This window comes from Limulus polyphemus, unplaced genomic scaffold (genome assembly GCF_000517525.1).
Source record: "Limulus polyphemus unplaced genomic scaffold, Limulus_polyphemus-2.1.2 Scaffold63, whole genome shotgun sequence".
Taxonomy (NCBI): Eukaryota; Metazoa; Arthropoda; class Merostomata; order Xiphosura; family Limulidae; genus Limulus; species Limulus polyphemus.
The window spans coordinates 252206-269568 of record NW_013665673.1 but is presented as its reverse complement, the minus strand read 5'-3'; the positions used below and the strand labels follow the sequence as shown (position 1 = coordinate 269568).

The 17363-nt window shown below is 35.2% G+C and overlaps 1 protein-coding gene across 2 annotated transcripts in view; it reads left to right on the top strand.

The window, feature by feature from the left end:
* LOC111087232 (chordin-like protein 1) overlaps positions 1-17363 on the top strand; it is a 36944-nt gene that overhangs the window by 7171 nt on the left and 12410 nt on the right. For both annotated transcript variants that reach the window (XM_022393184.1, XM_022393188.1), the window contains exons 3-6: positions 2440-2561; positions 4152-4245; positions 9574-9728; positions 14997-15090. In XM_022393184.1, coding sequence (XP_022248892.1) covers positions 2440-2561; positions 4152-4245; positions 9574-9728; positions 14997-15090 — 465 coding nt within the window. The remainder of the gene's footprint in view (positions 1-2439; positions 2562-4151; positions 4246-9573; positions 9729-14996; positions 15091-17363) is intronic.

Here is a 17363-nt window from a genome sequence, read left to right as displayed (position 1 = left end):
GACTAGGGGACACAAATATAAATTTTGGCAGGATAAGAGTCATCTTTACCTTAGACAGTTTTATTTTTCTAAAAGGGTGGTTGTCTTTTGAAATGGGTTGCCTTATGAGAAAGCTTGATAACTATATGAATGATAAGGGCTGACTTTAAGATTTTTTAAAAGATATCTATTTGATAGTTTCAGTTTAGACTTTAGAGGATGGGACAGCCGAGGTGGACCAGTAAGTCCCACGTTGTCCCAAAGCATTATATCATATTAAATCTTTGCCGACTATATATAAGCAGTGTTTCTTTCTCCAAGATTTGATAGCAAATAGAGCTTATGTGAGAGAGAACTCTATTTTATATACAGTGCCTTGCAAAAGTTTTCACCCCCCCCCCCCAGTGCTAGTAATCAATTTTTGTTATTTTCTTGTGAAAGACATAATTGAAATGGCTGAAAATATTTATTATATTAATCTCAGGCCAGATTCTAATGATAACATAGAACAAAATGTACATTGTTACTTACTTTAGTGATATAACACAAAATGTCTTGAAAACACATATTGCAAAAGTCTCCACCCCTAACATGATTATGCAGTTAATATTTGGTTGAAGCTCCTTTGGCAGAAATGACAGCTGAAATTCGTTTCGAATAACCCTGCACAAGCTTTGTTACAGTATACTGGAGATATTTTTGTCCACTCCTGCTTGCAGATATCCTCAAGTTCTTGTAAGTTGGAAATATGTCTTCGATGCACAGCAACTTTCAAGTCTCTCCACAGATTTTCGAGTGGATTTAGGTCTGGGATTTGGCTTGGCAAGGACTTTAATTTTGTTTCTCGGAAATCATCTTGGTTGCCTTTGATCTGTGTTTGGGATCATTGTCCTGTTAAAATGTAAACCTTCGACCGAGTTTTAGTTTTTCAGCTAACTTCTTCAGGTTTACCTCCAACATCTGTGTATATTTTGTACTGTCCATGATCCCTTGAATGCGTACAAGTTCTCCAGTGCCAGCTACAGAAAAACATCCCCACAGCATTATGGACCCACCACCATGCTTGACACTTGGGACTGTATTTTCCGGGTCATGAGCAGTGTTGAGTTTCTGCCATACATACCGCTCTATTTTGGTCTCATCTGACCATAGAATTTTCTGCCACATTATTTTAGGGTTATTGAAATGTTTACGGGGCATAGTTCATTCGCGATATAAGACGCATCTTTGTTAGTAGTGTTTTCTTTCTTACCACCTTACTATACAAGCTTTTTTTTGTAAGGCACGTGATACTGTCGAGGTGTGTACAGTAACTCGAGTTACTGCGATTTAAGACTGCATCTCCTTCAGTGTCACTGTTGACTTGACAGCCGCTTCTCTGACGATTTTTCTCCTTGTTCGAGCGCAGATTTTCTTAGGGCGACCTGATCTTGGCAAATTGGGGCAGTGTGACACACTTTCCATTTCTTCACAACTGATTTTACAGTACTTAATGCCAAATTGAGAACATTTGAAGTTGATTTATAGTCTTCTCCGGAATTGTGCTTCTGAACAATCTTCTCCCTTAGATTTGAAGAGAGTTCTTTTCTCATCATTCTCAATATGTAACAGTAAACCAAATTTTAATTCTCAAAATACTCTGCTTAAATCAATACTGGTGGCTTTATAATATACTGTGGTATCTGATAGAGTTGTACAAAGACACTTGTATATACTTTAGCAGGGTAGTGACGTAAAGTTAAATCAACGATGGTAAATACTGAGAAGGGTGAAGACATTGGCAACATGTGTTTTCAAGATTTTTTTGTGTTATATCATTAAATTGGGTAACAATGCACCTTTCGTTCTTTGTAATCTTTAGAAACTGGTCTGAGCTTAATATAATAAATATTTTGAGCCATTTGAGTTATGTCTTTCACAAGAAAATACCTAAAATTTATTACCAGCACGGGGGGTGAGGATTTTTGCAAGGCACTGTAGGCAAAAAAATCTATACAGCTAAATTTAAAAACAGTTTCGCTTATTATTTACCAAACTGAATGATAAATATTATATACTGTGAGTCACTAGAAGTGTAAAACTTGTGTAATAAAAACCTCATTACTTGTTTTATTCAGCATTTTACTGAAAGGTTTCGATAATTATTCTTCCGATACAGGGTCAGATTTAGACCTTTTGAGACCCCCATGCAATACTACGATGTTGGAGGCACCTTTCCTAAAGTAATTCAAACTTGAAGCCCCTTGATGGTCGTGGCCACCATGCAGTTGTATGGGTTACACCCTCTAAGAATTCGGCACTGTTCCAATGTAACTACATTGCCGTTAATGAAATAATTCATCGAATACTAGCTAATCACTCTATCATATTATAATCAAAATAATGATTGAAATATGCATACATTTATAGTTGTTTCATTTTTATCGGTAAGTAAAAATTAAAACATTTCTATATTTTCAGTTTTTGGGGAAAATGGCACTAGCCTTTGTTCATCAGATAATGCAAACGGCGAAACTAACCAATGGCGTCATATAGGGAGCAACTTGAAAAATCTTGTTTGTGTGGTCTGCCTGTGTGAAAAGGTGAGGTATAGGAATGTGTTGGTCAGCGTAGCAAAGGTGAGTGATCCTCTTCCAAGCCGATTAAAATCACATGCGGCAACCATGAAAATTAAGACGGTTGAGATCTAGAGTATTAACACAATTTTCGATCAAAGTGCTGATAAATTAAAAGTGTCTTAACAAAGATTATATTACATTCGTCACATCTCTTGCTGCGTCTAACGCTCAAAATTTACTTAATTATTTGTCTCGTGACTTTACTTGACTTTGGAAGAAGCCATTAGTAATTCATTGGCGATTTAAACAAAGTTCACTTTAAGTAAAAATAGTGAATGAAATAGGATCTGAAAACGAACAAAGTAAGGCAAAAAAATATCTATTAGCATTTCTTATACGTCATACGCATGAATATTACGGTTAAAAGGATAGGAATTAGGTTGGAATTGGCTTATAAAGTATGTCGACATCCGTACTGTTTCATTCCATCTTCTGTACAATATTATCAAACAATTAATGGATATTCAGCCTAAATTATCTATCAAAGTATTATCAAAGAGGTCTGCTACGTCGTTCACATATTATCATTACCTCCGCCACCGAAGATGACGGAGGTTATCTTTTCACCCCTGTGTGTGTTTGTCAGCAAGATTTCTCGTAAACGGCTGAATGGATTTAGACGAAAGTTGGTATACATTTGAACTATGACCCAACTTACAAGTATTTGGTTTTTGGAGAATCAAAGTCACAGTAAGGTCACGAGAATCCCAAAACACCCTATCTCTTAACATGGGGACCAATTTTTAACACTATTTTTGCTTTATAATTCAGTCAAAAATGATCGGATTTTAATGAAACTGGGTGGACATATTTAGAATATTATTCCTCATTCTCCTGCCAAAAGTGGTTCGTGTCCGTTGATAACGATGGACATACGGGCACATTTTCTTATTTTTTGAGAACCGAATATGATCAACGCTGCGTGGCGGAGGTATGCGCTTTACTGAGTTTGTTTTGTTTTGAATTTTGCGCAAAGCTACACGAGTGCTATCTGCGCTAGCCGTCCCTAATTTAGCAGTGTAAGATTAAGGGGAAGGCAGCTAGTCATCACCACCCACCGCCAACTCTTGGGCTACTCTTTTACCAACGAATAGTGGGATTGACCGTCACATTATAACGCCCCTACGGGTGAAAGGGCGAGCATGTTTGGTGAGACGGGGATTCGAACTATTCCAGTCGAGCTCCATAACCATTTGGCCATGCCGGGCCTCTTATTTTCCTTCTCAACCGTTATGTAAAAACCACAACCATCGTTTGCACCTTTCCAATACACAATATTTGAATTTTTAAATGTACAATATTTTAATGCAATAATTATACAGATATTTTTATTTATCCATACTGTTTGGTTGCTTAGTCTCTCAAGCTGCAAAATCTTTAATAAAGGCACAATATCGGTAAAAGAAAATTTTGGGTTTTTATTTTTTACTGAAGCTAAAATTCGTTTATTTATAAGACATATAACTTATTATATCATACACTACGTACTCTGGAAAAAAGTAAAACTAACAGTTTTCACAGATTTTTCGCCTTAAATACTCTCCACCCCCACAGGATGGCCAGGTCAACTGCTCCAGTAGGGAATGCAGCACAGACTTCTGCCGTTCTGGAGAACATTACGATGACGAGTGCTGTAGGTTGTGTACTGGTAAGTGAAAAACAAAGAGAGTTTACAATGATTACTTGCTTTCTCGAGTAGCATAGTGATTATTATTTTATTTCCTGGAGCTTCATTGGACAGACGTACTGGGATTTATGTTGTTCTCATATAATCGCATGAGGTGATTCGAGAAAAAAACTTACATTAGTGCGTGTCGAACAACTGAAACAAATTATACATTAATGATGATTAGGATAGGATTGATTTATCAGGAAAGCTAATCATATGCAGTTTAGAAGCTTAATTAGAAACATCTTTATGAAATGCAGTATTAAAAATGTTTTAGGGCGTCGTCTTTGTATCTGAATTAACCTCTCATCATTAAGCTCTTTAATGTCATCTCAATAGTTTAATTTCTTACAAAATGTCGTATAATAATATTAGAATAAATTCACTCAGACTGGGAGAATCGATTTACTTCTGTCGCTGTGGCGCCGACGGTCTCGGAACTGTGGCGTCTGATGTGGCTGACCCAGTAAAATTCTTTTTCTATAGACATCTATAAAAACATAGCTTCGTGGCTTATGTAGGAGATTTATTGGCTGTGTAATATGGTCGTCTGGAGCAGTTCTCAACTCTTTTATTTTATTTTATCGTGGAAGATATATACGTACAGTCAACGTCTGTGATGAGCAAGAAAACCTGTAAATATCTTTTTTCATAAAAGATATGGCTAAATCTAAACACATGTACACTTAATTAGCATACCAATGTATGTAATAGAATAATTAATTTTTTTTATTATTTTAGGTATGAAACAATGCACTTCTAGTATGTCTAAGTATAATATTAACAAAATAGTCATAGAATAAACACATTGAGATTCTGATATAAACATATTGGAATCACCATTCATATTATTCACAGGATATTATAATATGACAATATTTTACTTAAATTCTTGAAAATATACTACCTTGAACTGCACGAGAGAGTGCACAGACTATCATATTGTTTAGGAATTTATTTTGTTTCCGTTTACTTTCTTCTTCATGTGCGGGCGCATGTACAGGTTTTAACAACAGAGAACTGATTATAGCCTGCAGCAAACGTGCTAGTGCTCCAGTTACTCATTGTCATAGGTCAAATTCTCTTTCGGAGCACTTAAATTTTATCACGGAAGAGGGTGCTATAGAGCTAAATGATTTAGTACACTGTGCAGTTTTATATCGGCGACAAATGTGTAGCGGGTTTAGTGATACCTAGAGGTATTGTCCTTGCTATTTTGACTTATAGAATGACCTGTGACTGGGTAGCGTACGCATTCGGGGAGAGATGACGCTGTTATGTTTTGTATATCATTTTTATACTTTGTCCCATGCAGATTAATTCAGAGTTTGATCAGATCTACTTCTAACACTGAGAGCTCTCCCCATTTAGAGAACAGTGCTGTAGATTTTCTAGATACACACAGTTCTTTGAGTTGTGTTGATTATAAAGATAACTTTGCTCTTCGTTTTAAACTGTATGTTGTCTCTGTGGGCTCAGTCAGTCAGAAATTCAGTTTAACCCTGTTATACATTTTTTGTCGTTCCACCTCGCACCTGCTATTCTTACCTGTACCTTACAGTGCCCTTGAAAGATTTCAAGAAGACGATAATGGGAAACAATAGTAGATTATTAAAGTAAAAAAGAAAGAGGGGTAGAAATACAAATGTTAGAAACTTCTTCAAAATAAAGATAAAAGTGGATTTGTTTGAAGTTAAGCACAAAGCCACACAATTGGCTATCTGTGCTCTACCCACCACGGGTATCGAAACCCGGTTTCTAACGTTGTAAGTCCGCGGAATAACTGCTGTGGCAGTGGGGGCGATAAACGGAGATTCAATCCAGTTCTTTATTCAGTGAGTTCCATTTTCAAGATCGAACTGACTACTATTAACGGTTTCCGTGCTTCAGATCGTTAAGTTTCTTTTTACATAGAACTTAACATTTTGTTTGATTAACGTCACAGAGAAAAAAATCTTGTGTTCAGATATAAAAGATAGTGACAGTAGTTTCTAATGATGTGAACGGTGCTGTAGTAATGCTTTATCTCACGCCATAAGTTCATTTAGCTCAATAGAATGAAATAAATAATAAGATATTACACAAAAACTGTTTCTATCAACACATACCAGCAGCCTGAAATGCTTTTGTAGATAGACGTACGTGTACGTGGTTAATTTTTTATTACCTTTGTGATTATCTTTACCTTTTTCGCACATAAATTTCTTCATCACAACATTTTAAACTGTTATAGTTTCTGCTATGTTTTGTAAGATATATTACAAAACCATGCACTTCAGTAAAGTAATTATTTTGATAAACGTACCAATATGAATATTACCATCATTAAATAACCCTGTTTCGCTAAGAGGTTCACGGGTTCCCTTAAACATTAATGTTCCATTTAAGTTACTATATTACCCCCGCCCCCCAGTGGCACAGCGGTGTGTCTGCGGATTTACAACGCTAGAATCCGGGTTCCGATACCTGTGGTGGGCAGAGCACAGATAGCCCATTGTGTAGCTTTGTGTTAATTACAAACAAACAAACTATTATCCCCCAATATACTGAGCACGTAGCGCCAAGTTCGTCCTCCTATTTGTGAGAGGGGGTGTGAACACAGTTTAAAAAATGGCTCACCAAAATTTCGAGGGGACCAGGAACACAAAACCCGATGCCAGATTCGAGTTCAAACCTACTTCTAGACTGATCATGCGTGGCACGTTTTAGCCCCACTTGTACCCCTAAAAGTATAAATATGTAAATACACTATATAAATAAGGACCCCCCCCCCAGCCACTTGCCAAATTTATTCCTTCTAACTCCAAAACTTTGACAGGAGGTCACGGACGAGCAAATCCAAAATCACAGCGTCAATTGATATAGGATGCGACATAAAATGAGAAAAAAGAAAACTAAACAATTTAAAAGCACACATACCTATTTTCCTTTTTGTGGTATTGTATTCTCTTGAAACGATCAAAATCTAAAGTCTATAAGTTATTTTCAGTGCTATCGGGGTATATTTTCAACTTCAGCAGTTGAGTATATTAAGTTAAAACTATTTTAGAGCATCACCACTTCATTACAATCCCTATCGCTACATACGGTCATAATCTATCTGACGACCGTGCGTCTTGACAATAGCCCTGCAGCATAGTTTCTATTAAAAAAGGCTCCATCATAAGGCTGTCATGTCCAAATCACACCTCTCATCCCAATTAATTCTATAATCTGTCTAGTGTACTGGGACGGCGGTTTCCAGCACCCATTTTGACAGTCCGATCACACAAAAATCTATAGGCGTTGTGTCAGGCGACTTGACCGGTATATCTTCATATGGAATAACACGAATACTGTTTCCTTCTTCGGCTGCTTAAGGTGTGAAACGTTTGAACGAATATGTGGTGGAAGCAACATCTATACTTGTGAATTGTGAATCTACTTCCGTTGAGCTGAATGGTGAAAAAAGAACATTATTCAATTATATGAAAAAGAAGATTAGTAACAAACTTGGTGCAAAGACGTAAAGCTTTACTCTTCAATACTTACAACGCTTTTATTCTGTACAGAATAAAAATATTACTTTTTATAAGACGTTAATCATTCTTTAGTGGTCAGTATAGTCCTTGTTTCTGATAAGGCACTAATAACTCCCAGTACTCGCTGCTCTTTCATTCTAAAGCAAATATAATTCTAATTTGTAATGAGAATTAATCAGACTTTAGTATCTAAAGCTCTTTCAATTTGTATTGAATATAGTTGTAATATTTTTTAAACAATAAAAATTCATTAATAATTCTTATTTTTGTGACACACTGACTCTCCTCAAATATCTATCCTTCATTTTACTCTGGAGGCCCCCCAGTGGCACAGCGGTATTTCTGCGGACTTACAACGGTAGAATCAGGGTTTCGATGCCCGTGGTGGGCAGAGCACAGATAGCCCGTTGCGTAGATTTGTACTTAATTACAAACAACAACAACTTTACTCTGGAGTCAATAAAATATTTTTTTATGGGACCTTAATCATTCTTTAGTGTACATTGTTTTTTTATTATCCAATAAATATAGTTGGTTTTCCTTTTATTTTCTGATAATACGTTAATTATTAATCAGTATTCATTGCTTTTTAATGTACAGTGACTGAAAGTATTTCTGACGAGATATTAACCATTCTTCACTACTCATCCATCATTTATTCTGTAATTCATGTAGTTTATATTTGATGAAAAATCAGTCGTTCTTCAATATTCATTGCTATTTATTGTGTAATAAATATACTCGTTATTTTTTATGAGATGTTAATCATTTTTAGTACCACAATTATTTTTGTTTTCTCTAACAAATATATTTTTTATGCTTTTTTTAAAACAAGATTTTACCCCATTCATTGTTTTTTTTATATATTTTGGAATGAATATAGTTTCATTTTTCATGAGGGAATCATTATTAGATTGCTATTGCCATTTTATTCTGTTACAAATAGAGTTCTTGTTTTGCGTAATAGTTTAATCATTCTTTAATGTCTATTACTGTTCTCTTCTATGATGAATATAGCTTTTCTTAACATTTATTAAAAGTTGTCATTATTGATTGCCATTTGCTCTATTATTGTATAATTAATACATAAAGTTTTTTCTTTAAGAAGCATTAACAATTCTTCAGTACAATCTTCTCTATTATTCTGTAATAAATAGTTCTTTGTGTTTTGACAGAACATTAACAAATTTCAGTTTAAATTGTTCTTTGGTTCAGTAGATTAATATGGAATGTAATTATTCATACTTCCACAAAATTATTCTCTAGTTCATATTGATTCTTCATTTTATTCAGTAAATACTCCTTCTTAGTTTAATGACAAAGGAAATGAAATGTTTTTCAGTTTCCAAAGACCTTTAGTATTTCATTTACATTTCTTATTTACCTCTTCATAGTTATGCTATTTTAAATTATTTGCAAGCATTTGTAGTGGCACCCAATTATCGAATACTTACTGTAGGCCTACTTTTGTCTTTTATACTAGTGAGATAATCTGACAACTAATTACGTTATATTTTTCAAGATTTTATTATTGGAAAGTTTTAAGTAGTTTTATTAATATTGTGATATATTTTGTTATGACTTCTGCAGGTATATGTTAATTTCTATTATTTCTGTGCAAACCAACACGGTATTACTATTATTTTTCCAAAAATAGTCTACACATATTTTAGGAAAAAAGCTGAATTTCATCAAAGTAGTAAAAAACAACATAAAACCCTTTCGATGTAATATTTTCAAGTGACATTAATAAAATTTTGTACACTGAGTATATTATTTTTTTTAGATTCACGAGTGGTTTCAACTTCTAGACCAGCAGCCCAGCTACAGGTGGCGTGTTTTGATAAAGGACAAATATTTAAGGATGGCGAGACTTTCGCTTCTAATTCAACAAGTCTTCAGCCTAGAAAGCCTAATCAGTGTGTACAATGTGTTTGCCAGGTAATATTTCATATATAATCTTATCAGACTGTTTCTGGGTTAATAACAAGTATTCCACATTAATATCTTGGTAACAAAACCTCAGGCCGAACCCATCACAAATGTATTTGTCAGAACATTTAACATATTTTCATTGGTTATTAATTAAACATTTTGATCATGTATGAATTAATATATAAAAATAACATGCATCTTACAGTCAGTGAAAAGCTGTATTACAGGGTGCCTACAAGGCTGTCAAAACTCGGAGAATATAATGATATTTCAGACAAACAACAACAAAAAGTTGAGTTAAAAACAACATTGTCTGGTGTTTGGAGGGGTCAAGTCCAAGTTAAAGCAAAATAATATTGCGGGCTCTTTTAGTACTAGAAGTAAACAACCTTAAAACACCAACATTTGTTATTTTTATTTAATTGAATACTTAATGTTTCACTTTCAGCTTATTCCGGAACGTTCCACTAAAACACAAACCGTAACTGACAGTACAAAGCTTCAAAGAATGTGAGTAATATATTCTCATTGAATCTATAGCGTGCGTTTATAAAACGCGCGTTTGACATATTAAGTTGTAAAGTTTATTGTCGAAAGAATTATATTGTTGGAATAATTAAAAGCTACCTGTAGTAAACAAAAGTTCTATCTAAATTACACATTGAAATCAAAAAATAAAATGAAAAATAAAATAATTGTCATTATAGACACCATCCTTTGTCTCTATTCATCCGTGGTCGCCCGGCATGGCCAGGTGGTTAGGGCGCTCGACTCACAATCTGTGGGTCGCAGGTTCGAATTCATGTCACACTAAACATGCTCGCAAATGGATTGGTTTAAGTTCAAAGCGTCTAGTGCTGTTTTTGGAAGTTTTTCGACTACAATTGTGATTGATTCTTTTTAATTCTCCAACAATCACACCTTTCTTGGAAACTTTGGGATGATGGGAGCTGAACTTACGGAAAAGAGGTTTTCTAATTGATCTGTAAAACAAGATAGATTGTATATTATTGTCATTGTCGATCCTTAAGGTAACATCAAGAAAATCTATGCTCTTCTTGTCATTCGAATGATTCAGGGTGAATTGGATGTTGGAGTCTTTGGAACTTAGAAAGTCTAAAATTTTGATTAAAGAAAGAAGGCCATGGTTCCACAGTCCAAACACGTCATCAATGTATCTAAGCCAGAAATCAGGGCCGGTGTTGGTATTTTGACGCCACTTGTCAAATGCCGTCGTTTCAAATACGTGTATAAATATTACGACATGAATAACTGCGACTATATTATCCATTGGGACACCATTAGCTGGAGATATAGTCTGTTGTCAAAACGAAACTATCTATTGTGAAGAATGAGATGTAAGACTTCCCTGACAGCGTCTATTGACAATCTGTACATCTCCAAATTGTTTATGTGATTCCACATGAATTTACACTCTGCATTGACGCTATCTTCTGTCTGTATAGATGGATAGAGAGTAACGACATCCAATGTAAAGAGTACTGTTATGTTGGATACTATGTGAAGCACATCCTTGAGTCATGATAGCAGGTCTTGCATATTATTTAAGTGTGCTGAAATGTGATTTAGTAACGGCACTAATATTGTATGCATAAGCCAAAACAGACTTTCAGTGGCACTGCCATATGCTGACACTATGAATCTTAGTGGCATGTCCGGATTATGTTCTTTTGGTAAACCGTAAAATTCTCGAATGCAGCCATTAGAGGGTTTACGTTCATCTAGAAGCTTCTTAGGGAGGTTACATGTTTTTCTAAGTTTATAGATAATCTCTTTAGATTTAGTCACTTTTGTTTCTTTTTTTTTGTGGGGTCACTGTTAACCATTTGAAACTTATTCTGGTCATATATATGTGATCAGATATTTTTTGTTCATAAATATTTCTGCACATAACTACTAAACCTTTACATTTGGCCATTCCTCAATGTTTTTATTTTTATTTTAAAAGCTAATTGTTTTGGGGGATATAAGTTAGGCTTGGCGTGATAATTTCTGTCTTTTTTCCTCCCATCCGCCATTTTCGTTTCAAAAGAACACCTCCAACATGAAAAAACACAGATAAACATGGACGAAAAAGGACAATTTTCCAAAAGTAACACACACACACACACAAAAATAATTGTAATGGTACTTCTAATTGACTAAACCATCGTCAAGAAAATAAAAACTATAATCAGTATATCTGAACTGCCGATTAAAGTTATAGAAGGGCGAGGTACAACCTAAAAAGCAAACTTTCAAAATCTAAGTACACTACCCTAAATGTAATAAAGCTCAATGTCTTACAAAAACGTGTTTGAAATCTAAAGATGGCTGTCTTGTTTCCAATGTTGTTTACCAGCTTACATGTAATACCTGCAATCATACGTAAATTGGAAAAACCGGAAGAACCCTATACACAATGATAGAACATACTAACTCTCTTTATAAACAACAACATGAAAGAAGCGCTATTGCAGATCATGTTTTAACTTACCACAGACAAATAATACCTGACACGAAACCACCATTCGCCGTAGAAATCCCCTCTAAAGGCATCAAATACACTGACAGAAAATTTAAAGAAGCTTTTCTCACCGAACAGCTACGACCACAGACGAATAAGAAACAAAGAATGGCGTCTGTAATTATAATTCTTTTTTCATATTGTATTTTGTTATTTTAATGTGTAACTTCAACAAACCTTTTGTTTAGTGCAGGAAGCTTTTAATTCTTTCAACAATATACTTTACTACTAAATATGTCAAACGCACGATGTATAAATGCACGCTATAGATTCGATTAGAATTTATTATTCAAGCTTTGTGCTGTCAATTATGGTTTGTGTGTTAGTGGAACGCTGCTGAAGAAGCCGTAAACGAAACGTTGGGTATCCAATTAAAGAAAGTAATATATTTTAGTGTTTTAAGGTAGTTTATTTCTAGTATTAAAATGTTTTACACCAATGTGCACTACAAAAATTAAATTATAGTGCGGGGTAACAAAACAGAATATGTCGGCTGATGCAGAATTTCAGTGTTGAATTCGATACGATTAACATACATACACACAGTCAAAGTAAATTTGCAGGAATACGACATTTAAAAACTACATAATATAAACAGTTAACTTCCACAATGTGCGAAACATGAGCGGTTAAAACAGGAACTCATCATAACAGTGTCCGGCATGGCCAGGTGGATAAGGCGCTCGACTCACAATCTGAGGGTCGCGGGTTCGAATCCGCATCCCACCAAACATGCTCGCCCATTCAGCCGTGGGGGCGTTATAATGTGACGGTCAATCCCACTATTCGTTGGTAAAAGAGTAGCCCAAGAGTTGGCGGTGGGTGGTGATGAATAGCTGCCTTCCCTCTAGTCTTACACTGCTAAATTAGGGACGGCTAGCGCAGATAGCCGTCGTGTAGCTTTGCGCGAAATTCCAAAACAAACAAACAAACAATCATCATAACAATGAGACTTACTACAATAAATTCAGCTTTGAACTGAAAACTGCAAGTTATTTGTGTTGGTAGAAAACAACAACAATAACAAGTTTTTTATATCCCCCAACAATGTATTAGGTCGTCAAGAAATTAATGTCGCTTTTTTTATGAAAAAAATCCGAACAACTTGTATATCAAAACATTTATTAAATGAAATAGTCTCCATTCTTATCGGCGATGCTTTTCCATCTTACAGTCAGATTGTTAATGGCCTTGATTAAAGAAATCACTTGGCTTTGAAGCTAAAATCATGTCGATGTCCTCTTTAACACATTCCACATTTTCATACGTTTTTTTGAAGCTAAAATCATGTCGATGTCCTCTTTAACACATTCCACATTTTCATACGTTTTTCCATCAAGATTGTATTCCAGCGAATGAAAAAAAGATAGTAATCTGATGGTGCCATATCTGGAGAATATATTGGGTGGGGGAGAACTTCTCAACCAAACACCATAATCTTGTGTTGCGTCAAACGTGCCACACGTGGACGTGCATTGTCGTGGAGAAGAAGAACACCTTTCCGATTGACGATTGAAGGGAGTTTCTGATAAAGGGCTTGATTTAAACGTTCCAGTTACCGACTATAGATATCTGCATTGACAGTTCGAAATGAATTACTCCCTTGATGTCTCACCAAATGCAAAGCATCACTTTCTGCGGATTGAGTCCAGGTTTTGGGGTCGTAAGTGGTTTTGTCTAGGACTGAGCCATTGTCTTGGTGTTTAATATTCGCATAGAAAATCCATTTTTCATCACCGGTGACAATTCTGTCTAAAAATGTTTCACGCGCCAGAAGAGACGAAGCAACGTTCAAACGTTGGAAACAATGATCATAGGAGAGTTCGTGAGGCATCCAAGCACCTTCTTTATGGAGTTTCTCATATTCCTTACATGTTTACGTATTGTTTCATGAGAGATATGCAATTTCAGGCCATTTCACGAGTGTGTTGCCTTGGGTTAGACTCAACAAGAGTCTTCAGAGCATCAATCTCAATTCCAACATGTCGGCCCCCACCATCACAGTTTTTAAGACTAAAGTCACCTGAATGAAATTTGCTGAGCTTTTGTTGACACTTATGAACGCTCAAAACACTTACATAAACTTCTTTCATATTCTTTGTGGCTACAGAGACGTTGTTTCCCTTCTTGTATTCAAACAGCATTATATACCTAATGTGTGTTTCGTCATGTGCCATCACTATATGGGATTAGAGTATACTAAACTTTACACATTAAATAGCTTACACTAACGTGATGTCTCGACGGTTCGTTTAACTATTATACGTGATGTACGTTTTCTGGGAGGTGGTTAATGAAAGTGTTCCAAAACGCGACATTAATCTTTTGACGACCTAATATTTCACTATCGTTTACACACGTCTGTGATTGGGAAATACAATGTGTATTGTTGTAAAATTGCAATATATATGCTAATTTACAACAAATCATCACAAACCCTTGTGTTATCATTAGGTGAACGTAATAAGAACACGAAATGGAAACCGTTATTTATCGAATCCTTTCTATAATAACTTTGTAAAGTGTGTGTCTACACATCGCAATTTTATTATAATTTTATTAACACAGTAGACAAATCCTGATATTACGGTGTGTGACGTAGAACTACATTCCTTATTTCGGACATGAACGTTTTATTCGTTATTTAATAATAATCCCTTCGAGTTTATTATGCAAACTTATTCTACCTATGAAAATTGCCAGTACTTTAATTTTTTTTTTTCGCATTTGGGACTTCTACCTTACAGAAAGGCAAGATACTTTGTAGACTGAAGACGTGTTCCATGCAGTCATGCCAGAACCCTAACTACCGATCAGATGATTGTTGTCCTGTATGTGCAGGTATTGTAGCTTGTTTTCTGTTTCTCCATTTTGTAAATTACTTAATTTTTCCGACCTACGAAAGGAAATAATGGGATATGTTTTTACTTCTTAACACGTGTATATATTCATTTCAGAACTATGTAATTATTTCAAAGTTAAATTTTTGTTAAGCGTAAAGCTGCACAATGTATATCTATGCTGTGGCTATGGTAGGGATCGAACCCCGGATTAAACGTATACAAGCCCTTGAGCTTACCATTGAGCCATCAAAACTGTTTCGAAAGTTCTTTTTGTTTGTTTGTTTGAGAGTCAAGCTACATAATGGACTATCTACGCCCTACCCACCACTGGGAATCGAACCAGGATTTTAGCGTTGTAGCTCGTACACGTATCGCTGACCCACTGGGGAGAGATATTTCTAAACCTTTTAGAAACGTAATGAACATTTTGTTTTTTATTAGGACTTTACCTTTAATTTTACTCAAACGAACAAACGTTATTTCTTTTAGGACTGTGTAGTTGTTATTCAAATCAAACGCCCCTCGGTGGTTCAGTGGTAAATCTAAGGGCTTATAACCTAACTGTCGTTTTCGATACCCGTAGTGCTTAACAATGACCAAACAAAGCGAACAAACGAATCCACCAAACACTAAGTGTAAGAGTGTTTCTTTTCTTCTTTTGAATAAACATTAATATTCTATTCCTGTCAGTTGAAAGGTTTCATTCCATCGCGACTGCATTTTTCTTCTAAACACTTGCATGCTGTTTTCATGTAACTGTGTGCCTCATTTTTGAAACTTTTGTGTCTGTCAGTATTATATAGATATTTCCAAGCGCATATTAATATTTTGCCCAAGATTACTGTGTTGTTATGCTATATCCTATTGGATATTTAAACGCATGACAGTTGTCCCTCTGCTGATATCTAGTTTAACAGACATATAATATTCTCTATAATGAGCGGAATAAGAGGGGGTGTTACCGCCTTCTCTAAATAGATGTAGATATTATTTCGAAGATGATGATAGTTAGAAAAATTGCAATCCCAGACACTTGCATAACACTGTTCAGAAACATGCTATATTGCCATCTTTCTCTCGTATTTATTTATAAGGAGTAAGTCTGTGAAGAAATGCCAAGTTTATGATAACTTGATAAGCGAGACATAAAAAAGATATATTGGAGCGGGTTAAAAAGATATTCTTATACTTAAGATATCCTCAACTTTCACTAAACATTGTTGAATATTGTTTAATTCAACCGTTTATAGAAGTTATACATCAACCTGTAAAACTTTCCGTTGTTAAAAACAATGTCCTAAACTAGTTGTGAATGGGTTCGGGAATTTTCTATCTTTACTTGTTTGTTTGGACTTAACAACAAAAATAAACAATGGGTTATCTGTGCTGTGCCCACCATGGGTATCGAAACTAGGTTTTTAGGGTACAAGCCTTCAGCCTTACCGCTGAGCCACTGGGAGAGGAGGGGGAGGCTTGTTAGTCATCAAACCAAGTTCAGGTGGGTCAATACCGTAGTTATTAGTATTATGCAGATATCTCAAATTTGTTTCACAGTTGGAGGTTTCTTTAACAGAATATTATTAATACATTATATTAGTGTTGATGTTGTAATCATTCAGGAGTGCAGAGGAATATCTGTCCACTCATTTTTAAACATCATCTTGTGCAGTGAAATATAATCATTTAATTGAAGGTAATATCTATGAGCTTTCAAACGGACTTTATAGGGCATTATTATGAAATTATATTTTTTACTTTCGTATTTTCAATAGGTGGTGTTAAGAATTTCGTTTTTTTTCTTCCTGTTCTAGAAACTCCCTTTAAGTATACATCTTAGGCGCGGCATAGTGGCTCGAGTTTGTTTATTTTATTTTCAAATTCAAACTTTTAGCTCATGGCTCCACCTCTTGAATGATTTGAAATCTAATTACCGTTTTGGATTCAAGAGGTTAAACCTCTTTCGATTGAAGTATTTGACCACGCCCATAATTTTATAGATTAATTTACTTTAATCCTGCCTAAAAGAATTTTAATTTGAGGGTAGACTGGTAGAGATCTTGATGAGCAATAAAATCGAATCGGGTATACGCGTGCAGCACGCTTGGTATTGCTGGCGCACACAAATATAGCTAATAAATAGGAGAAAAAGTTTCATAGATTAATTTACTCCAAACCTGCCTAAAAGAATTTTAATTTGAGGGTAGGCTGGTAGAGATCTTGATGAGCAATAAAATCGAATCGGGTATACGCGTGCAGCACGCTTGGTATTGC